The following is a 25,432-nucleotide window of genomic DNA, read 5'->3' on the forward strand; positions in this document are numbered from 1 at the left end:
AAATCTCTTTAACTGCACTGCTCATACCAATCTCTTGCTTCTGCTGGTATAACCTCCTGAAGGAAATATCCTGTGTAGGATTCTGGGATATCTAGCAGCTGACCCTGAGCAAGTTACTCAAACTCTTCAATAATGTTTTCTCCTCTACAAAATTGAGTTTAATAATAGTATATACCTCAGATGCTGTTTCCAGGATCACATTGAAATAACTCATGTTCACTACTTAGCACAGAGTATGTAGCATGCAATATATTCTCAACAAGTCAGTGATTTTTTATTAATACCACCACTACCACCACCACTACCACCAACAGGCTGAACTAGTCTGTGTATTGCTCACAGCCTTACATCCTACTATCCTAAGACTCAGTAAACATTCAACATATTGAAAAGGTTACATGAATTCCTACCTAATATGTGCCAATGGTATTATATGTATATGCCTTAAAAGACAAGAACAAACAAATGCTAAAACACCTGAATCTTTTCAAGTTCTAAATATTGGTCTTTATTCTAACACATGCTCTTGGTTTCTCACTCTAGGAAAGAAAATGTCCTAATCTTGAATTCAAGGGGAGCTGTTCAGCTGCTCTTTAATGACTTCCTATGAGTTATCAAAGAAGGATTCTAAATACAGCTCTAATAGGGCCTAGGGTTTTGTGGATTCTATTTCTTATGAATCAGAAAAGTAAACTCTTGTATTTTAATTTTCCTCCCTTTCATCCTATGGTGACCCTATAGAGTGATTTTGTAATAGTTCTTACTGGGCTTCCTCTGTTTTAGTAAGTATGATGTACTCATTTTAAGCAGATGCTTTTTGTGGGCTGGGGAATACAGCTCAGTGGTAGAGTGCTAGTCTGGCATGTGCCAGGCTTTGGGTTCAATCCCAAGATTCTCAAAAATAAAAAAATAAAGTTAGATGTGTTCCATATTTCTAACTCTTCAATGACAAGATGGGTTCACTGCCAAAAACATATTTAGACTGAACAACCAGAGTGCTCACCAGTGCTAAATTCTGTAGGAGATGCACCCACATACAATGCACACTGCTCAATGAATGTTCACCCCATTTTTGTGTGAAAGAAACCATTTATTCCCATTTCAACCATACACCTCTGAGAGACCAGGTGAGGCACTAACTTCCTTGTATAAACATGGAGTGAATGACAGGATTCAAAAACCATTCTCTTATTCAAAATCCAGGGCTCTTTGCAGGACACCAAATTCGCATCACATAGATGAATACATTTAGAGAATCCTGGCTCCCTCCATCCATAATTCAACAATCACAATCTCGATCCCAGCATTTGTATTTTAAATGCATTGTTTTGGCAGAGTCAAATTCAGGCAGCTCAAATTAATGTGTCATTCTAAAATGTGTTCATGATTAAAAAGGAACTAGATTTGCAGCATGCTAAGTATTTTGACGCATGCTAAGTAAATATATCGATTGTAAATCGATCGAGTAGTAAAAATAAATTAAATGGAGAATGTGTTCCTTTTTCACTACAGATTTGCATTTTTCTATACAAAATGTACTGTTCTGTGCAAAGGTGTTCAATCCTGCAATGATCACATTTATTCTAGCTTCTAATTACTTTTAACTACAGGTCGCACAGAGTGCCATTGTGGAAAGTCTATTGACAACTAGGATGAAGAAACCAAAGCTTCCATGGTGCACAGTTATATTTTCCCTGCTCCCTTTATAACCTTGCACTGAGCAGAAATGTACACCTGAGGGCTAATGCAGTATGCTAAGCACTCATCAATCCCCAAATGGCTGTTGTCATTCTCCACGGGCAGAACCCTGCAAAATTAATGGAAAGGCCAGCTGCTGACCTATTGATCTCTCCCACCTTATTCAGCCTTAGCAATGCCTTGGTGACAAATGAAAAGCTTGAGAAAATTGCCACAAGTCAACAGGGATTTCAAAACCCAGTGCTTATGTTCTTGTTCCCCGGTAACTGAGAAGCACTTTTCCGAAGCAAATAAAAATTGTGTGTGTGTGTGTGTGTGTGTGTGTGTGTGTGTGTAAAAAAGAGCAGTCTATTTGTTTCATCAATGAATTATCTTATCTTACACATACACACAATAAAACATTAAATATATACACTCTCCCTTTAAGAAAATTTGAATGACTGTACAGTAGTAGCTATAAGCCAAAACCCAGTAATCACTCAGGCAAATTTTTAGTATAATTTATAAGAACAATCTCTGGATATCTGTTGATGCTATCAGCATTATGAATTCTTTGACTCTTATCAAACAGTCCCGATGAAATCTTCCCAAGACTGTACTGGGTTCCTATGTTTTATAGTCTTGAGAGCCAAAAGGCAAGGGGTTAATGTGTATTTAAAAATATTTGTAAAAAGAAAGGGCGGGGGGAGAGAGAGAGAGAGAGAGAGAGAGAGAGAGAGAGAGAGAGAGAGAGAGAGAGAGATATGGAAGGCAGAGAAAGGCCCCATGGAAAAGAACTGAACAGAATGCAAAAGTGATGGGTAACAGCTGGAGTGAGATCCTGGCGGCAGAAGCAGAGCTAAATTGAATACTCCACTCACTCCATCTATCTTAAGGCAAAAAAGCAATCGAGTTTAAGGGGCACATTTTCAGCACTGCACAGGGAATTAGCCATGAAATTCTCATTAAAGATAATGGGACTTTCTATTACAACTTTCAATACATTCTTCTGAAAGTTCTCCACGTATATCTTCAAACCTAGGCTTAAAAACCAAATGCAAGGCAAAAACATTCCACAGCCCCGGTGCCTTCCTATCAAAGCACACTAAGGTGTGTTTCCTTTGACTTCACTTCTTTGTAAAGGCTAGCAGAGAGGTGACCGCTGACCTTTTGGGCTGGGTAATGGAGGTGCTTTCAGGCCCTTAGGAATAATAACCTAGAAGAGGGACTGGAATTTTATTTTGTTTTTAATATCCATTTTGCACATTTAGGGAAAACAATAACTTCAGTTTATTTATAACACATATTGAAGAAACATGCCATTTAAAAACTAGATTCTGTATTTATCATTGTTAAATAGCCAACTACAAATTTAGTAATATAAATACTTAAACTTTATTAATATTCTCAAAGAATAAAATTGGGTTTGGTAAATATAGGTGACATATAACTAATAATGTCATAGAGATATTCTTAGTTATATTATAGTTATACAATATGCTTAACATATCATGATATGTTTACCTAGACTTTTCCTATTTTAATGATGGAAAGTAATAACATATAAACTCTTGTTTTATATGTACTGAAAGTAAGTCCTGTTTGGCCAGCATCACAAGATTCCTAGATGTCAGAATTAGAGACCTGCAATAATATGTCACTCTCAGAAATATTGCTAAATTAATTTGTTCATATTACACTTAAGAAAACAATAAAATTTTCTAAATAACTTACAATAAATAATCTATCAAGATTTATATCAATCAAGCAAACATATGACAGTCAGACAATGATATCCTTGAAAAATGTGGCCATTTTTCTAGGGTAAAAAAACTATCTGCAAGGGATAGGAAAGGTAGCAGAATACAACAATTACTAATAGGGCATTATGTAAAATTGTGGATGTGTAACTGACGTGATTCTGCAATCTGCATTTGGGGTAAAATTGGGGGTTCATAACCCACTTCAATCTAATGTATGAAATATGATATGTCAAGAGCTTTGTAATGTTGTGAACAACCAATAAAAAAAAACAACTATCTGCTACCATGTTTAAAAAGTTTGATTTCTCCCTATTATTCTTACCAAAAAATACCTGTTGTATTTATTTGGTTGTCTTAATTAGCATAAATTTTAGTATTTATTTGCTGATTTTACAATTCAGTAAAACACAGAATTCTGGATTTACTTCTAGCGAGAAATCATGAGACCAGACGTACAATTATGAAAGACAGTGCTACTTATCTATCATAAGTTGGATCTATTTTGTCTTTCAGAGCCCCATTATTGCAGTACTTTCTTTTCTTCCTTCTAAAAATCAGATCATAATTTTAGAACTACTTTTTACTGAGAATGTACAATATTCTTGAATCACGAGCTAGCAGGAATGTTTCTTTGGTTCTAGTTAGTCATCTTTCTAGTGATTTAAAATTCCAGCATCTCCTCTAATCTTGCTACTGGATTTCTTAGAATACTTTTGCACAAAAAATAAATGGATACATTTGAAACCTTCATTTGCTTATGGAAGCAATTTATTATTTTTCTGGCCCCCACACAGAATCTAACCTACATAAGGAAATCCCCAGAGTAAACCTACTCCTCTTAACATATCTGCACACAGTAGAAAAGATGCAGCTTCCCTGTTTGCCCGATTGGGACTCTGATTACCTGAGTCAGGTTACCTTGAATGCTCTACTTTTACGAGACTCTCCATTACCTAATGTGGGACTATTTTTCAATTTGTCCTTAGATGTCATGATAATGACAGAATAAAATATTACTAAGAAAGGGTTCTTTAGAATTTCAAAGTGGTTTTTAAAACAATTAATTCATATTGCCTGAATATGCGTTTTGTAAATGCTTATATGAACCAAGAGTTCATATTGATCTTCATGTTAAATAAAAACTACTCCATGAACCACATTGGAAGTACAATGTGGTTGTGCTACATTGGTAGTAGAAATTCCTTTTAGTTGTTTTTATATTTTACCTCCTGGCTTTCAATTCTTTAACAAATGCTCACGATCATACTTTGGGTCCTGCACTATGGTTAAATGATGGGTAACATAAGCTTCTGCAAGTGGGCAAAGGGCAGGAAGGATGACCCTGGGAATTCAACCGCCCTCTGTAATGCTCAATTTCCAAATTATCAACCAAAAAGGACAATTTGGAAATGTATCCTTTTAATTTGATTCTTCAAATTTTATATACATTAAAGCTACCTTCTGCAGTGTATTAAAGAAAACTACTGGATTATACAGGCAGTAGCTTGTCTGGTGATCACTATTATTGCATGTTAACAATAGTGACATGCTGGCCTTGCCACAGACTCTCTCATCACACCTGTGTGGGGCTCGATCCACAGGAGAGTTTCATGTGATGGGAGCTGGGTATTGATGAGCCACAGAGACAATGAGGTCTTCCTGATGGTGCCACTAACCACCTCCCTTCAGATGATGGAACTCAAGGTATATTAGTTAAAATGCAGAGCTTTGCTTCCTAGAAGGGATCATACCTCACAAGAAACATGAAGGTAATTCATATATCCAGATCTCCAATGTTTGAGTTCCAAAACATCACAGGCTAGTTGGCCACATGAGACCTGCACTCAAATCACCCACCTGCCATATCAAGGCTCAGATACCACTGACAACCCATCATTAAAAATAGAAAGAAAGAGTATGAGAACAAAAATTTTCTGGAATGAGTCCTTAGAGAGAAAAACTATGTTCCAAGATTTCTTGCCCTCACTAGAAATTTCTTTTGACACATCCTATATTCTTTCAGGTATTTCTTTGGAAATTTCTATTCACTAGATCCCTCTGGCTAAGGATGAAGAAACCAATGTGTACAGTAAAAATGATATCTTTGTTTTTCTACCCAGTAAGACACAGGCTTTGAGTTGTATAACATTTGCAGTATACTGATATATACTGCTTAAAAAAAAAAAAAAACAGTTGGCTATTAAGCACGGTGGGAATAAAGAACCCAAACAAATTAAAATGCTGCATTGAATGGAAGGATGCTGCAGTAAGAAATAAAAGGGAAATTTAGAAATTCCCCGTAGCAAGCTTTTTGATTGCCTGCCACAAGTAACTGGCATGGGTACAGAAAAGAACTTGAAAAGCTGAGTGCTGATTTGATTCTATACCCTACAAGGTTCAATTTGGCAGAAAGTAACTTTGTTAATAAAACATGATATACACAATATGAATAGCCTAAGTCTTTGTAGGAAGGAAAATTTTTTAAAAAATCAAGTTCTTTCTTTACTGATAAATAAATACTAATTAAAACACTACTGAATTATAATTTTACATCTAGCAAAAAAAAAATACACAAATGGATTCTAATACCCTCTGAAGACAAGGTAAGGTGTGAAAGTGCTCCAGAGCTATCTATCTACCCTACTAGTTATATTGTATATGAAGACAATCTTTTGGGGGAGCCCAACCAACAATACATTAACCAAAGAGCTTTCAATTCTTTGATTTTAAATTTGAACTGGAGGAGATTTTTTTTTGTTTTCTTGTACTAAGAACATATCCTGGCATTTGACCAGCAACATATAGAATGTTGCTTCACTGAAGGTATTAAGTGCAATGGGGAAAGAAGATAAATCACAGAACTTAGTGTTTAGTAAATTTTAATATTTCCACTAGATGAAATGTCATGTCACCAAATAGATAACAAGGAAGTCAGGCTTAGTTCCTTTAGTGCTGTTGTAACAGAATATCTAAGACTGGGTAATTCATAAAGAACAGATTTCATTCTTAGAGTTGATGCTGAGAAGTCTAAGGTTGAGAGGCCTGCATCTAAGTCTAAGGAGAGGGCCTTCTTGCTGCATCATCCTAGGATGAGTGGCAGATGGGCAAGAAAGCATGAAAGCAGAGAGCAAGAAGGGTCCTAATTCACTATTTTAACACACATAATTGTGATGACCAATCCACTCCCATGATAATGACTTCACATGCCATTGTATTAAGGATTAAGTTAGGGGGACACATTCAGAGTCTACATGCACATTTGGGACACATATAATTGCTATAAGCATAAAACAAATTATTAAATCACAGGTTACAGTTTGAATGTTTCCTCTAAAATTCACATATTGAAACAATCATCAATGTAATAATATTAAGAGGTAGGACCTTTAGGAGGTGATTAAGTCATGAGGGTGGAGTCCTCAAGATGACTAGCACTCTTATGGAATAAGTGTAAGGTAGCCAGACACAAAGGTACATGCTTGTAAACCCAGAAACTCAGGAGGCTGAGGGAGAAGGATCACGAATTCAAAGCTAGCCTCAAATTAGTTACTCCCTAAGCAATTTAGCAAGACCTTGTCTCAAAATCAAAAATAAAAAAGGGCTGGGGAAGTAGCTCAGTGGTAAAGCACCCTTGGGTTGAATTAATCCCAAATACAAGAGAACAAAAACCTGCAACAACAAAATAAAACAAAAAATAAATTTAAAAAAAAAAAGAAAAGAAAGGCAGGTTGCCTCCCTCCTCTTTTCCCTTCTGTACCTCCTACCATGTGAAGATACAATGTTCAAGGTGCTATCTTGGAAGCAGAGACAGGTGCCCTCAACAGATATTGAACCTGCTAGGGCCACGATCCTGGACTGCAAGCCTCCAGAAATGTAAGAAATAAATTTCTATTCTTTAAAATTACCCAGTCTGTGGTGTTTTGTAATAGCAGCACAAACTGTCTAAGACACTATACATACTACTAAAACAATGTTCAAATGTGTTATTATTTGATAGAGAAGCTGTGGGTTGGCTGCAAAATGAAAAAAGGTAGATCAAAATAGAAAATTCTGAAAATTTTTCTATTTGCTGAATCACCTTTTAATCATGTTTATATTGCTTCAAAGGCAAAACCCTGGTATTAAAAAGAGATCATTCCTATCCTTCTTCCCTATTCCACAGCAATGGAGATCCTAAATGGAAATGAACAGCTAAAGAGAGCACAGACAGGAGAGTTGGATCAGCTGACTTGTACTGTATGTAAAGAATTATTTCAGGGAATTGTGTTAGCTTTTCATTGCTGTGACAAATACCCAAGGAAAACAGAGGAGAAAAAAAAATTATTTTGGCTCAGAGTTTCAGTTCATGGTCAGCTGGCTCCATTGTTTTGGCTCTGAGATGACTCAGAACATTTCAGCAGAAAGGTGTGGTGGAGAAAAGCTGCTCAGCTCACAGCAGCCAGGAAGGAGAGACAGAGAAGAGAAAGAGGCAAAGAAGAAATGCCTTTCTTGGACATGAAACATGTCCCACATTTTCCACTACCTCTTGATAGTCCATTCAGCTATCAATGGACTAATCCACTGATGAGGTCAGAGCCCTCATGATCCAATCACTTCCCAGAGCCCTACTTCTGAACACTGATGCATTGACCAAGCCTTCAACACATGAGCCTTGTGAAGAGATTATCTTAATAGTTCATCATGAATTCTATTCCTACTAATTTTATATTCTATTTCTATATATGCTATTCTATACAGCTCTGGCATCTGATTCAAGCTGACATTAAAACATCTGGACATTAATGCTAATTCAATCTGCCTTTTAATCTGAAATCCACATTCTTTCTTTTAATATCAAATATATGCAATATAACTCAATACTTTAAAAAAAATATTTTTGGTCCTCTTCATTTGCCCAGAAAAACCAGAAAAGGCGGAAAGTTGACAACCTAATGTGAATATCATACTTTTGATTATTTCTCATCTTAATTTTAAAAGTAGATTATAAAGACAACTTTGGGAGTGTTTGTACTAATTAACCCTGTGAATCTCTCCCCTCTGTTGGAACCTGAGGTTAACCTCCGAGGTTCATGTTACAAGCAGGGTTCTTCCCTAGCTGTCTGCATTAGCACTACAAAAGGATTATTTTAGGAACAGTCTTCTGTGGGATTTTGAATTGCAATATAAATTAGCACAAATTTTATCTTCTGAAAAAAATCTATGCAAAGCCTTCACTGAAAAATGAAAGATTATGTTCAAGTTCCATTTTACTCTACATAATAGGAAAATTAAAGAATTTTCAAATAGATTTAAGTTCAGCACCTTTTATGGTGCATTAGGGCCTACATCTTAGTAAATATCTTCTGAAATTAACTAACAAAAGGTCTATTTATTTTGAATAGTAGGAGTAAATTATTTTAAAAATCAATGTTTCTTAACATTTTAACATGCCAATCAATGAATATAGCAATATAAAATATTTGTGTAACATTAACATGTTTCTTATACCACACCTGTCAAATTCTAAAATTGTCATGGAACATCTGTGAGAGTAATCTGCATAACATGGTCATGTTCTCCAGCATTAAATGGCAGGTTTAATTATGTTAACTTTTCATAAATTAATGCAGAGGTAAGAGTATATTTTCAGAGATAAAAGTTGAAAGTGTCTTCCTATTTGGTCAGGTGCATTTAAGGATAACTCTGACCTTAAAGCAGGGTGAGATAAGAACACAGTCCAGGTGAGGCCACTATGAACTCCTTGCTGTTCTCTGAATACAGTAGGCTGTTTGCATGGCTGCTCCCCTTGGCTGGAAAACTCCTTCTCTGAGATGTGAGCACAACTCACTTCTTCATTTACTTAATGAAACCCTCCCACTCCTATCAGAAGTCATACCTCTCTTCCCATCTTGTCACCGTTTGACTATTCTGATTCCATGTTTTTGGGTATTTATCCACCTGCCATATCACATATTTATCATCTATTTTCTCCCAATGCTATGCACACTATATGAAAGTCAGGACTTCACTTTTTCAATGTAGTAATCCCAGCCACTAGATCAGCATTGGCACCTAATTCATGCTCAATGGCCATTGATGATATGAATGAATAATGAATGAATGAAAGAACGGAAACGGACTGAATGAACATGAGTTTATCAGAGGCAAGATCAATTCTCTGTTCCTAAAAGGTTATAAAATAATATTTGATCCACTCAGTTGCAGATAACATTTTCAATTAAGCTCTTAGTAAGATTGCAATAGTGCACAAGGTACACAGATATTAAAATGAAGGGAAGCTGGGTGCAGTGCCGCATGCCTGTAACCCTAGTGGCTCAGGAGGCTAAGACAGGAAGATCTTGAGTTCAAAGCCAGCCTCAGCAATAGCAAGGAGCTAAGCAACTCAGTGAGACCCTGTCTTCAAATCAAATACAAAATAGGGCTTAGACTGTGGTTCAGTGGTCAAGTGCCCCTGAGTTCAATCCTCAGTAACCACCCCCCCCCAAAAAAAAAGGGAAAAATTTCAGGCTATTTTTTTCAATTACAAGGATATAATGGCCCTTTCAGAGGAATAGTCATGTTACATTTCTTAAGCAAGACAGTGCTGTGTGGGGCTTCAAAACTAGTGAATGGCCATACCAAGATACCAAGTCAAAATGGAATTTCACAGATGAGAGGGTTGAATGGCCCCTCTCCCCTTTCCACTTCTACAACCCAATCCATCAAACCCCCATTCAAACATCACCGTCCCCTTGGAAAGTTTCCAGATCTAACCATCTCAAAGACATATTGTCCCTGTGAATTCATTCTTCAGCTGTAACTTTTCTAGGCCACTTACATTTCTCTTATAGTCTGGGTTTGTTTTTTTTTTTTTTTTTTGGTGTGTGGTTTTTTTTTTTTTAATCTTATACCATTATTATTATGTTTTTGTTAGCTTTTTTTCTGTTTGTTCTTCATGCCTTATGTCTCCAAGACGAATGCCCCACTTTATGTTACACAGCAGGCTCTGAAGCACCATCTGCAAACTTTGGCATCAATTAAGCACCAAGTAAATTTGAATAAATAAGTAAACACCATCTTCAAAATCTAAATGGCCCACTACAAAGAACTAAGTCTTGTGAGAGAAAACTTGCTCCCTACTCAGATTAAGATGAAGACTAAAATTTTGGCCCTGTTTTCCATCTATAAGGGTTTACTTCATCATGAATATGAGAGATGATTATGAAGAGGGACTTGACTTGGGGGTACCCACTCTCATTTCAGGCCTAAGTCTGCTGAAACTACATTAAATTCACACACCTTTCTTGGCTGCCCAGACAGAGCACAGTTGTCTAAGACAAACCACCTGAATAGAACCTGTCAAAGATTTTACCTTGTCTTCTCAAGCATATTTTGTGAGCTCCCGGACCATCAATGATTTTGTCCAATGGAGGAAGGCAGCAGCATCCCCAGGGCAGCAGGGAGCCCATAGGACCTATGCTCTAGGAATGGGAAGCATTGAATAGTGGAATGTCTATCAAGCTAGTGAGAAAAAGAGTATCACTGAGCTTACTGAATTCAGCTCTTTCTAAGCAAATCCCTACAGTGAATAAGGAAGCACATTTTTGCACCTAAAATACAAATATGGTTCATATAAATGCAAGAAGGATAAGATTCTGGGTCACCATGGTATAAATGTAGGCATGCATTCATTTGTCTGACTAAATTAGTATTCACTAAAAATATAAGTACTAAAACCAGAAAACATCAAAAATTTTATTCCAAATGCATCCACATCCTTTTGATGTTTCCAGTTTTGATTTCACGCAGCCCATATGCAGACAAGAACCACCAACTAACACGTGGACTAACAAATGCAAGCAAGGCAGGGAAGCTCACGTACCGATGCACTCCACTGCTGCACATGATGATGTGGCAAGCTCCCAGCCTGTCGCACAGCTCAGAGGAAACCGACAGCAGTCCAACTCCAGAGGCGCTGCAGGCTGTGTTTGCACAAGCAGCTGTGCGTTTTGATCTGATAAATGAGCCTACCAGTCGATAAAGTTCATCCAAAGCATTGAGAGGCCTCATTAGCTGCAGAAAAAAAGTGAAGAACATAAAATTCAACATGTTTCATAGAAACCCTTTTTTTAGATGGGATGCAACTCACAGTTGTTACAGCTTTGAAAGTACATTCTAAACCAAAATTATTTTGTTATGGAGGTAACGGAGCTGGAGTCTACAAATGTTCCAATTACCCACTGCTCAAGAAGAGCAGAAAAGCTGAGTAAGGAAGGTCTAGGAATAACAAGGCAGTGATAAATATAATTATCTATTCTTACCTTATCTACATAGGCAGCTTTGGATGTGGAGTTTGGTGGTGAATTTGACTTGTCCAAATAGAATGCCCTGTCAGAATCCAAAAAAAAAAAAAAAAAAAAAAAAAAGAAAGAAATCATGGTTGACTGGTAGAAAAAACGTAAAATGCATCAGGATGTTCAACTTTTGTTGACTTCCTTTTAAAAAAAGAGAATAAAGCATTGAACCTAGGGTTAATGGGGTTGCACAAAAGTCCTCATTTATCCACTGCAGGGGCAATTAAAGCTACCATCAACTCTATTACATATTGTGTAGCCTCAGATAATTGTCTTTGCTTAGTTTCCTCATTTGTAATTTGGGAAGAGTGTCAGCTTCTACTTCGTAACTGCCAAGAAGAGTAAAGGAGATAATGTGGGAAAATGCTTAGCACAGTACCTAAAACAGAGTGAGTGTTTTTAATATTTACAATAACATTATTATGAAGGTTGAAGACATATGTTGTGACTATTGAAGAATATTTACTGTGAAAATGTCAGATTATGAAACTAATATAAAAACTAATTTTAAACAGAATATTGAGTTGATATTTTAATCAGTAAGCTATCTTCAGATAGGAAGCTATACATTTTGAGAATGCACTGGCTCTTTTTTTTAATCAGCAGAATGCAATAGGATGATATCTATTCTAAAATATTGAACTGCATCCTAGTGGCCTGCAATAATTCAAAAAATTATTACTGTATCTGCTTTGTTTTGCTTATGGCTCAATACTCAACAAAAATTGTAAGGAAATGATCCATAAAGATGATGTGTTCAAGTTTTGACCTAGCATCTAGTTTTTAAATTGTGGTAAAGATACACATAACATAAAACTTACCATTTTTAAGTGAACAGTTCAATAACACTAAATACATTCACATGAACCATCTGGTTAACAATTTTTGCTGAGGTAAAATAATTTCCAAATGTGATATTTAATATTAATTTAATATTCATATAACAAAATAAGTCCTATACTATTTGAGTTATCATATTAGATATTCCAATAAATGTTGATCCTATAGGAGTTTTGGAACACTTTTCAGATTTCCAAGTATTGGCCAATTATTATCAAATACAAGGATGATAACAGGCAAAAACAGTGAGGGAGAAATCTATGCCCAGTGCTTGGTTTTTCAGTCTCTCTCTCTCTCTCTGTCTCTCTCTCTGTCTCTCTCACACACACACACACACACACACACACACACACACACACACACACTGCTAGTCCCATTATTAGTAGTAGTATTTCTTAATTTTGTCTTTTTAAGATAAAGCAATATGGATAAATCATATCTTAGATATAAATTAGGACACTTAACTCTTAGAGTACCTTTCAAACAATAATTATGTTCATTCTTATTTAGAATTATTTTCTTCCTCTCTAAAATACAGATTCAACTCTTCTTCAAAAGAATTTGTACCAATTCAGCATCCAAAGTCAGCTGTTCCTCATTAGAATTCACTCTGAACCCCTAAGAGATTCATTTCAAGATACAGGTAGCGTCCTAAACCCGAATCCCACAGCCAGCCCTCGCCCCTGAGCACATCCACTGCGAGGATCCTGGGAAGTATAGGAAAGCCAGGCAGTGTCTGGCTCCAAAGATGGCTGGGATGACATGAGCCATAAAACACCATGAGTGCCAGGAAAATTAAGTCCCTATTACAGTCACTATATCAAGAGTGCAATCAAGGAGTTTGAGGAGTCATTTGAAAATTTTCAAGATTTTCACCAGTTTCAGGAAAGCAACAATCAGAAGAAACCAGTTATCAAAAAAGGAAGCAAAGTTTGGGTTGTGTGAGAGGGATAAAAACTCTAGTGAGTGGCTAGTGACTCAGGAGCTACAGACAGTAGACCCTGCTAAGGAGTTTGGGTCTCAATCTAAGGGAGTTGGGAGACAATGAAGGAAAGGTGTAATAGAAGGAAGGAGCCTCATTACAAGTAGTTTTTTTGTTTCCAATTTGTATGTAATTGTCAGCCATTTATGTTTCCTCTATTTACCTGCTCATATTTCCTACTTGTGTGTAGTATTACATCATGTTTTTTTCCTCTGGTACTTGAGATGAGTGCATCCAGGGACACTTAACCACTGAGCCACATCTCCAGCCCTTTTTTGTATTTTATTTAGAGACAGGGTCTCACTGAGTTGCTTAGGGCCTTGCTAAATTGCTGAGGCTGGCTTTGAACTCGTGATCCTGTTGCCTCAGCATCCTAAGCCAGTGGGATTACAGGTGTGAGCTGCCACGACTGGTCTGTACCTTTTTACATAGATTTTAGTTTTTACTTTTTAAATAAAGAATTAAATTTAATGACTTTTTAAACTTTCTGCTCCTCTTTCCTGTTTTTTGATTTTTAATCATATACATTCTTTGTAGGCTTTCTTCCCCAAGAATATTTTTAAGTTGATTATTTAATTCATATTTTAAGTCATATTATTTGCTTGAGGTATATTGTGACAGAAAATTCTAGAATCCAAATTCATTGTAAATTTCCCCCCTCAATATTGCTCTTGGCATTTGTTTTCATTCTAATGGTCTTTAAAAGTGGTTTATTTTTTCTCTAGTAAGGTTTTCTTTTTATCCTCTAAAGTTAAACCAAAAAGTGTCAAATATAGATTTACTTTACTTTATCCAAATAGGTTCTCATGATGTCCTTTCTGACATTCTGAGATTTCTGACTTCCTTGAGGGGTCTCATCTTCAATTCTAAAACAATAGCAGTTTTTTCTCACAGTTTCATCTTTGCACCATTGCTTCTGTTTTCTTCTTCTGGAACTTTCATTTGACATATGTCCACACATTCTCACTCTCCCTGTTTCTCTTTCAAGATGCACACACTTTCTCTCTTTTAATATCTTATTTTCCCATTATTGCAGTCTAGGTGATTTCCTCTGTAATATCTTTCTGTAATAACTTCTGGAATCTATCTTATCTCTGTGGCCCAAGAATAGAATTGAAAGGCAAGAGATGAGTTATAGGCTGGGCTGAGGCCTCTGGCCTTCTGGGCTCTGGAGAAGGACAGAGCAGGCCAGGACAGCTTCTTCAGGATAATGGAAGATCAGTAACTCTACCTCTATGTCAAGCAGTTTATCCTTTTTATCAGAAACTGTATTCCAATGATTTTTTTTTCATTTCTAAGATTTCCACCTGTTCTTATTTTATTTCTGCTATTATAAGTTAAACTTCCTACTAGACTATAAATCCCCTTACATGGATATTGATTTTATTTAGTTTTGTTTATTGCTGTATCTCTAGCACCTGTAATTGAGTGTATGATCTCAAGAAATACACGTGGTAAAAGTAAGAATTCATACCCCACTTGAATCAAATGCATGAAATATGATATGTCAAGATCATTGTAATGTTTTGAGCAACGAATAAAAAAAAAGAAATACTTCTAAGTATACGATAATTAGATAACTGATTTTTGTTTGTATCAAGACTTCCAGCCTTTCTTTATGGATGACATTCCCTTGTTTACATTTTAAGCATCCATAATATACTCTGCCAGGCTGTTTCAATTTATCAAGTTCTTCTAGGATGTATTTATTATAAATGGTCTGTTTTTTTGGCTGTCTTTCTTAGAGTCAGGTTTCTCCATGTGCTTTGGAATTACCGTTTGTAAGTTCCCTTGAAATGAGAATTTCTTTCATTTATTTTTATTTAGATTTTTTTTATACAGTTCTATTATTGGCTCTAGTGCCATCCTTCTCTTGAAAATGGTTTTGGTACCCATTTTGTGCCCAGAATCACACATCTGTAACCTCTTTGCCTCAGTGGTTTGAGTATTACATTGTGTTGACATCCACATTATTAGCAATTGCATCACTAACCAGTGAGTGTCTGGTTCAGTTCCTAGTTAGTGCCCTTTTGGCCTCCTCCTGCCATCTTAAACTCTGAGCATCATAGTAATGGCAGTCTCAATCAGTAGGAGGCAGCAGACTTCATCCTTCACTCAGATCCAGACAAGTACTATATGCCCTGGCTTCAAATAGCAAGGCTAGCTATGGACTTCCACACAGTGTAAGGTAACACCGATCTCCCATTATCTGGAAGAAGCTGTCCTGGCCTGCTCTGTCCTTCTCCAAAGCCCAGAAGGCCAGAGGCCTCAGCCTAGCCTATAATTCATCTCTTGAATTTCAATTCCATCCCTTGGCCACAGAGATAATAAATTGTTTTTGAGTTCAGCTACAACTTATCTTCTGTCTTCATATTTTATCAAGGATGACCATACATGTTTTTTCTCATTTTAAAAATGAATTTTGAAATTGTCTAACATATATATAGCACAGTACTGAAGATTAAATTAGTACATATGAGATGCTCAGCCCTGTGATTAACAAATAGGACTCATTCAATAGCACCATTATTCAAGTGCACACGGGGGGGAAATTAGTCTAGGAGGATTTTTAGACATAGTTAGGAATATAAAGCCAAAGACTTTCTGCTTTCTCCTGAGACCATCTCAAATATTTAAAAAATAGAGGTTAAAAAATAAAAATTAAGTTAGATATTTGGGATCTAGATTATTACATGATAAGTGCATAAATAGAAGTTTAGGTCTAAAGAGAAAAACATATTTTTAGGTTAAAGAAAAAAGACTCATTTAAAGAGCTCATTGCATTAATTGTAGAAAATGCAGGTCTTCTAAACTTTGAATCATCTGGGGAGAAAAACATTCTATAAAAGCAGCCCATGGATCACTAGTGCCACCTAAGGAGAGCATTGCTATAGAAATCTGCCGCAACCGCTGGGCACACTCTTTCTTCTTTCTGAAAGAGATGTTTCTTTAAAACAAACAAACAACAACAAAAAACCCACAAGGTGTCACTGATTTAGACAGTTAAGAGCAGTTTAGATTTGATTCTGCTATATTCACTTACAACAGACTGGACAAAAATCTTCAAACATTTAATGGAGCAAAATCTTTAAAGAAAAAGTCCATATTTGATGAAAAGAAAATAAGTTAGATAAATAACTTTTATAGGTTGGAAATGTAGCCCATATCAAGTAAAACTTTCTTTAGAAACAATTACATCTTAATGCTACATAACAAAACTGAAATACAAAACCAGCTAATGATATATCTGTACAATTAAAAATATTCTTAGGGCTGGGGATGTGGCTCAAGCGGTAGCGCGCTTGCCTGGCATGCGCGGGTGCTGGGTTCGATCCTCAGCACCACATAAAAATAAAATAAAGATGTTGTGTCCATCGAAAACTAAAAAATAAATATTAAAAAAAAATTTCTCTCTTTCTTTAAAAAAAAAAAAATTCTTAGAAGATAAAGGCTTACTACAGATTCAGAGTTGAAAATGTTGACATCCATATTTGTGCCCCCAGTAAATATTTGTTAATCCATAATAATGGAAGCACATTACAAATTATTAACAATTATCAATCCATGATTATGGAAATTGCATTAATAATTATTAATTAACAAATATTAATAAAATATTATAAAGTATACCAAAGTACTGATAAAGTCCAGAGAAGATAATAAGGAGTAATAGCCACTTCAACACTCCCATGCAATAATAGTCAACACATTTTTTAAATTCTATTATTTGTTAAAGTAAGAATTTGGACTCAAGGATGAAATTAATTTGGGGTATTTTCATCAGAACAAAGGTTGTTCAGCCAAATATTTTACCAGCCTGAAGGTTTACAGGTATTCACAGAATTTCAATTATCATTTAGACTATGACAAACCGTGGGCAAGAAATAAATTCATAATGCACTATCCTTAATTACAAAAGTCTTGCAATGCCCTTAATCAAATTTTATGGGAAAAGTTAATGGAAAAATTGGATTAAAGCCAGAACTGACAGTAGTTTATTATGCTTCTGAGGTTAGTAAGAATGAAGTCATTGTCCTTTGTCTGAATACAGAAAACCTTATTAAGGCCATTTTGAATGTGTGCTGCTATTTTACCCAGGCTGAATGGTAGGTTTCCTTTCAGGCTGATGTACATCAGGCTTCCCTGTCACAAGTTTGTAAATTAACTCTGCCACTTCAAACAAAATATATTATGATACTATTTTTCATTTAGTTCTCATAGAATAAAATACCAGTGAAGGAGGTGATAATATCATGTGTTTTAGTAAGTAGTGTTATAAACATATTCATGTTAAATAATGTCAATTAAACTAATCTTGTCTTGTTTTTCCTACCATCTATTAGCAAAGACAAGTACTCATGCATTTTTAATGGAAAGCAGATAATAGCAGGTAAATTAAAAGGTGCCAAGAGTTGCTGGGCATATAGAAGGAGGGCACATGAACAAGGTGTAAGAGTTGGACTTGGATGGCTGGATTAGGATTCTGACAGTCAAATGAGAAAGGGACATTTTAAGTAAAGGTAATACCATGAACCACTCAGCATACATAGAATGGATGAAGCCAACTGGAATAAAGAATGGGTTCAGGGAAGGGAAGGAGAGAAAACACTGGAGAAGACCACTGGATACATGTTCTGAGAAAATAAAATAGCAAACTAAAAAACTATAGTTCATTTGTTAAGCAGTGAAAAAGGCTACAAAAATGCACGCTTAGCTAAGAGCTACAATAAAGAATTGGACAGGAAGAAATACTAACTCATAAAATGCAAAATTTAAGAAATTTGAGCTGCCTGAGATCCTAGAAGGGAAAAGAATCATTTAATACCAAGACCCTAGTAATATGAAGAGGGAATTGATGCTTGCCATGAGAGAAAAACAAAACAAAACAAACAAAGTTTGTGGCACACTGAGATTAATTTACACAGAGTTATGCATGTTCATGTACTAATTTAACAGGAAACAGCTTCCTTAAAAAGGAAAATAGCATCTAGTTCAACGGGGTCAGGCTCATGCTCCAGGAATGGGATGATCAATTTTAATCAGTTTTTCACATAAAGGGAGACAATGAAGCAGATTCATCTGAAATATTTAAAGCAAATTATTTTGTCATGGGAGAAACTCAAAAGTCACATCAATGAGCAACCTTCTCATTTGGCAAACTTTCCCCCCACCCTTTCTGTGGGCAGATTAGAAGCTATACAATTTCTAAGAGAGAAGATTAAGGCAATTTAATAATTTATAAATAAAAGGAAGTACAGTTTTCAGCCTAGATCTTTGCTATATTCTTGCTTCTTCTCCAGATCGTTGCTTATAAGGTTATTTCTATACTTACGATCATTTACAAAAATTTTTCACTTGGTCAGACGAATATATATTTCCTAATACTGTATCCTGTAAAAAAATATTCTAAACTGTTACCAGGTTGTTTATGTTTATTTTACAAGTATTTTGGATTTTAGTAGTTACTCTGCATTTCAAAAAAAAAACTGTAATGGCATTTGGTCAATCATGCATGCTGTTCACAGGATCAGGTAAGTCCTCACAATGGTCTAGCAGTTGAGCACAGGTGTGACTGGGTGTCTCATGGGTATTACTGTAGAACTGCTTTTGACTACCATGACACTTAAATTAGAAAAATAAATAAACTATAGGACATCTCATGAAACACCATTGTTCTCTTGTATAAATGAAAATCACTAGACAGGTTCAACTTATGGCCACACACAGTAAAAAAAATACATGCTGAGTGGCAAAGTGGGAGAATGTTAATTTGCACCTCCATTCCATCCATTTTTCGTGCCCCTAAGCATTAGTCTTGGCATTTTGCTTAAAGTTACATGAACAGAAATTCTGAACTTAAGACAATCTTCGATTTGCCTGCACGTCTGTCGAAATGGAAAACCTAAGCTTGCAGTTGTCACAGAACTGCCAATATCCATTTTCAGCTTCATTTCCAAACCTTGAGTGTTCCATGTTGGGAAAAAAAAATGCTACAAAGTTAACAAGAAAGACCACAGGTGTGACCAGAGAGAAAACCTTTCATATAGATGATGGATAGATAGCATTCTCCAACTTCTTTTGAGTTCTGAAAATGTAATTATTGTGCCAGACACAGTGGAGATATGCATTACTCCATACTATGGTCAATAATCTCATTTCACTCTCTGTCTTGAGCTCCTACGGTGAGTGACCTGACTGGATTTAAATCCCATTCTCTGTTTTACAAACATCCTCTTATTCCACCTTGATCTTTGCTCTTCCTTTCATGAATCTGCTAAGGTGAACGCTCCTTTTTCCTGCACCCACTATATGTACCTATTACCACAGATATCATCTATGCTAAAATACTCATATATACTTATTTTCCAATGACAAAACAATGCTCTGCCATTATGGAACACAATCTCTATGGAAATGGAGAGAAAATGAAGCAAATCCTTTAAAGTAAGAAAGCCTTTCTAAATAATGTTTACCTATACTGTATGAAACACACCTCATCATACCCAGGAAGAATAATATTAAAGTCCGTGGCATTTTATTTTTTATATAACTATTTAATTTAATAATTATGTTTCAAGGTAATCTTTGATTTGAAAATAGCAAGCTAACTATTTAGGTTTAAAATCATAAAAGTCTTACAAAGACACTATTGATAATATAATTATATTGTTATATTATTATTTTACAATAACATTAGAATAATAATAATAACTTATTAGTAGTAGTAGTGATGGGTCTGTTCCTTTTCTACCACTTCTTTCTCTGTATACCTTCTGTAACTAAAATACCGTCTGTCTTTAGGATTACCGACATAAAGCACAAACATAACCATTTTATTGCTTTACTTTAAAATCACTTAGACAGAACATGGTGGAGCATGCCTATAATTTAGGAGGTTGAGGCATGAGGAAGTCAAATTCAAGACCAGCCTCAGTAACTTAGCAAGACCATAAACAATTTAGTGAGACTCTGTCTCAAAACTTAAAAGAAAAAAATAAGAAGAGCTATAGATGTGGTTCAGTGGTTAGGCAACCCTGGGTTTAATCCCCAGTACCAAAATCTGAAATAAAGCTAGGCCTTAGAAGGTTTTCCTAATGGTCTACCAATGGATTTTCCATCCCATGTCTCAGGACTGTGCTCTGCCCTGCTCATGCCCTGCCCCCACAACACACCATCCACGAATTATAAGCTTCCCCACCGTTTTGCATATTGTTCTCTCTTGCTTGGAATTCCCTCTCACCTTCTTCTGCTTGGCAAAATTCTACTTATCCTATAAAGCCCAGCTCAAATACGACGTCTTGAGAACTCTACCAAAATAAATTATCTCATCATATTATTCTAGGTTGAACTCATTTTGTTGCTTGTGCTAAATTATGTACTTTTATGTTGTTGTTGGACCAGGGACTGAACTCAGGGGTGAATTTAACCACTGAGCCACATCCCCAGATCTATTTAAAAAAAATTTTTTTTTTGAGATAGGGCCTCACAAAGTTAGTGAGCTGGCTTTAAACTTTTGATCCTCCCAAGCCCCTGAGATTATAAGCATGTGCCACCACACTCAACAGCTAAATTATATACTTTTCATGGGCACAAAACTCTTCTGACACATGCCATATATCTAATATTTGGTGTAGTAATGAACTGAACTGGACTTTTATTTTACAGGAGCTAGGTATATAAAGTTGGAGTTACCATACTATAAAGCAACTAAATATACCTACCTGAAAGAGGAAAAGAAATACATTAAAAATTTTAATTATGAAGATAGCTAAATAATCATTACAAATATTTTTCAAAGGTTTTTTTTTTTTTTTTTTTTGATGCAAGAGAAATTCTTAGTCTTACAAGTATTAGGCTGCGACTCAATTAGCATTGAAACCTAATACTTAAACAATCACCAGAACTTAACATTAGTGAGCAAGGATGTTTGACAACCCCTACTTCAGAGAGTGACAACTATAATCAAGAGGAAAAATTCTCAGAATCCCTAGCAACCTATGTCAGCACTGCTCTACCTATAAATGACTCTAGCAAATGATACAGCAAAATTCTTTTTCCGTTCTAAAGATGAAGAGATGAAAATAAATATGGTTATCTTCTATAACACCAAGCATTTTATGTATCTTAATTCTTAGCTTGTACACTCTGCACCAGAATCTATACAAAGATGAGTTTTTATTTATTTGGCCAAATTCAAGGTTCTTAAATAGAGAACCCTTACACATAGTAAGTCATTCAATGCTAGTTATTTATTATTATTATTAGTAGTAGTAGTAGTAGTAGTAGTAGTACCAGGGATTGAATTCAGGAGCACTCAACCTCCAAGCCACATCTCCAGCCCTATTTTGTATTTTATTTTTACAGACAGAGTCTCACTGAGTTGCTTAGCACCCTGCTTTTGCTGAGGCTGGCTTTGAACTCACAATCCTCTTGCCTCAGCTTCCTGAGCTGCTGGGATTCCTGGTGTGTGCCACTGCACCTGGCTTCAATCCTAGTTATTATTATTATTCATTATCCAAGACACATCTTCAACATTATTTCCTTTCTCAAGCTTTCCAGTTAATCTTTAGAGTCATCGGCTTTTCCATATACCCCGACACCCTCTACCTCTCTTAACTTTAATATCTCCAGTTTTATATCTGTGGGACTTGTTCATGCTTCTCTCCCCATTATACCATCAGCACCTTGAAGATACAATGGATCATTGATCTTTGTTACCTATCACTTCACAGAGTGCCAGGCACACAGTGAGTGTTCAACATATTTTGTTTGAATAAATAAGTGAATAATTAATTTCTAAAATGCATTCATGAAAGTCAGCTTTCAACCAATTCCTAGGAGAATGCAGCTCCTTTCAAGTAAGAGTCTGTTTCAAAAAGTACTGAAAATTGTCCTTCATAAATGGTAGCTAGCTATTTGGTCAAAAAAAAAAAACTGTCAAGTAACATACATTTTCTCCATCACAAAACATATAGACACATTCACTATTTCCTCTTATGAAATGAATTTACAGTAGGAAAAAAAAGATAATTGGCTGGAAAAGAAAATCCAGGTCTTTGCCCTATCTTAAAACTTTCAAGGAGCTTAATTAAAATTGGCTGAAGCAGCATGAAATTGTCACCATCTTTGAAGATATTAAGGTCAACAATTCTAGAATGAGCCTCATCTCAAAAATAACATAGAGCCGTTATTTATCAGTTATTATCTTCTAAGGGAACAACTGGGAAAATATAATTGGACTAGAATTATAGATATGTAGACAATAAGAAGATGTTACTAGCAGAATTTACAGACATAGAAAATATGGCAAAATAAGCCTATTAATTAAATGAAGCCCCCTCCTCAGGACTCTTTTGGTAACTTCACTCCTCAGATAAGCAAAGACATCAAAGGTACAAATTCAAGAAACTGGAATTAAAGATAATCTGAATGAGGACTGGGATTCTCTCATATTTAACACCATGTACTCAACACCTAGAAAACTGTCCAACAGAGGAGTTTCTCAGTAAGAAGTTCTGAATTTCAACAAGAGTAAACAATTTAAGGACAGAATGAAAAATCAACCATTATTAACAAACGACAACCTCGTGCAATACTGAGTCCTTCCTGCAAAGAACTGGGAGTTCGACTCCATGCCCCTTCTAGATCTTGTCCAATAACTTCCCTCCTCTTCCAACAAAAATCCCTCCCAGGGAAGCCAAACTGGTCAATGCTACTTCCAACCCTTCAACCCATGCTCTGTTGACTATAACCAGGGTGCTCCTGCCACACCACTAGAGCCATCCTCTCCAATGATGCCCACAACTGTGCATTAACCAAAATCCAGTGGACATTTTCCAAACATTACTTTCTGAATCTCTTCTTAGAAATGGTGCCCACTCTTTCTTCAAATTCTTTATTCTCTTAGCCTTTACAAACTGACCAGGCGCCTTGCTGATTTTCACATATTTTTCTTGCTTTCCCTTTTCTGCCTCCTCTCCTAGACTACTCTTCACTGCCTACCACCCCTTGAGCCTCTGTTTTCCTAGGTTCTGCCTTGCCACTCAGTTGTCTCTCTGAACATTCTCCCAGGTCACCCTTCTTTATTTAGTTAGTTAGTTACTTATGTTTTGTAGGAACTCAAATATCTCTAAATTCCAGATTTCTGTATTCATATATTTGTTCATAAACAAATGATTCACAGCTCAGGCACAATGCCAGGTGCTGGGGATAACAATGTGAAAAATTAGACAATATTTATCTGCAAAGGACCCAACAGTTATTGACTGAGAAAGCAAAATGGTAATTGCAATCTAGTAGGGGCAACTAGAAAGGTTTAGTAGAGTGCTAGAAAAGCACAATACTGAGCACATTAGGAAAAAGAGGTATTACTAAGCCAAGGGAAAGAAGGTCTTTAAGGCATGAGGAGAGTCTTACAGGTGAGAAAAAGAGTATGCCATTTAGATTGTGAACTTTAAGTCTGTGTAAAGCTACTGAATTCCATGGAGAGAGGGGAAGCATTGAAAAAAAATTGGGAGATTAACTGAGTAGATATGAACTTAGTTGAGTGAAAGAGAAAAATGGCAGGTAAAATCAGAAAATGGAGGAGGAGAAGGTAAGACAGAAAGGCTGGTGGGGAAAGGAGAGAGACAGCCTTATCCTTTATTTATCATAGACTCTGCCAGGTTGTATTAGATAGAAGTGAAGAGGTAAATGATGTGATGCTTTAAAAAATATGCCTTGCCCTTACTGTTGATAAACTACTGCAAAATCTGCCTTACATTCCTGAAATCCTCATGGCATTCAACAGGAACCTAAGAGTTATAAAAGATAGTATTTCTATTCATAAGGACATGTTCTTAATATTTTTATTGAATTACTTCAATAAGTATTTTTATGTATCAATCTAGGCACAAAGAAATATTCAATATTTAGAATATAGCAGTGAGCAAGATTATAAAGTTCCTTCCCTCAGGGATCTTGCATTCTGGCATGCACCAGATGGGCATGTTCTCTGGAGGGAGAACAAAGTTGTTTATGGTAGATTTGGGCAAACCTACTTCCTATCTGAGCTAAATCTGAGACTAGAAGCACAGCTGGAGCTGTACATTCTGATAAATAGTTTCCCACATCACCTATCCTTGTGTAGCTTTCGGGCGTGATTTCAAATGCAGTTATCTGCACTATTCTCAGAAGTATCTCCATGCACAAACAAGCTCCTCCCGCTCCATTTTGCATAGCATTTATGCAAATTTCTTCTACATTCTTCCCACTGAACAGTGAGGCTAGTTGCCCCCACACCAAGCATCTTGGCGAAACTCTTGATACTAATTTTGCTTTCCAATTAAGTGGCTCTGCAGGAATCCTCTGAAACCCATCTTCAGATACAAATCTCTGTGATCAGCTGTTCTATTTGTTAGGTAAATATTGAGGACTAAACATACTTCTTCTCAGCTAACACTCTGAACAGTCTATAAAGCACAATTAACTCCCAAAGACAAAGAAGGAAACAGGGTTGGAGATACTAAGAACTTGCCCTAGGCACAGAGCTAGGCAACAGAGAAATGGGGACTGGAATACAAGTTTGATGAACATCCTCTAGTAGAATAAAGTAGTGGCCAATTTCATATTATTATACTGTTTCTTCTTGTTTATATAATTGCAGATTTTCATATTTCTGCTATCCCTGCCACCATGACCTAAATGTCATTTGGTCTACTAAGTATATTTCTAGGTTTTTTTTTCCCCCTCATCTCTCTCACTTGGCTCCTGAGAAATGCCATGAATGTGCTATTAGATCTGCTGAAAACACGATTCCTTGAGATTAGCAAGGGATTTGTTCATCCATTATCTTCTTC

At 36.0% G+C, this 25,432-nt stretch overlaps 1 protein-coding gene across 2 annotated transcripts in view; it reads right to left on the reverse strand.

The window, feature by feature from the left end:
- PREX2 (phosphatidylinositol-3,4,5-trisphosphate dependent Rac exchange factor 2) overlaps nucleotides 1-25,432 on the reverse strand; it is a 294,603-nt gene that overhangs the window by 27,775 nt on the left and 241,396 nt on the right. For both annotated transcript variants that reach the window (XM_081266437.1, XM_081266436.1), the window contains exons 36-37: nucleotides 11,741-11,807; nucleotides 11,302-11,492 (exon numbers count right to left, since the gene is read on the reverse strand). In XM_081266437.1, the coding sequence (XP_081122563.1) occupies nucleotides 11,302-11,492; nucleotides 11,741-11,807 (258 nt within the window). The remainder of the gene's footprint in view (nucleotides 1-11,301; nucleotides 11,493-11,740; nucleotides 11,808-25,432) is intronic.

This window comes from Spermophilus citellus, assembly GCF_964194105.1.
Source record: "Spermophilus citellus genome assembly, chromosome: 14".
NCBI classification, from domain to species: Eukaryota; Metazoa; Chordata; class Mammalia; order Rodentia; family Sciuridae; genus Spermophilus; species Spermophilus citellus.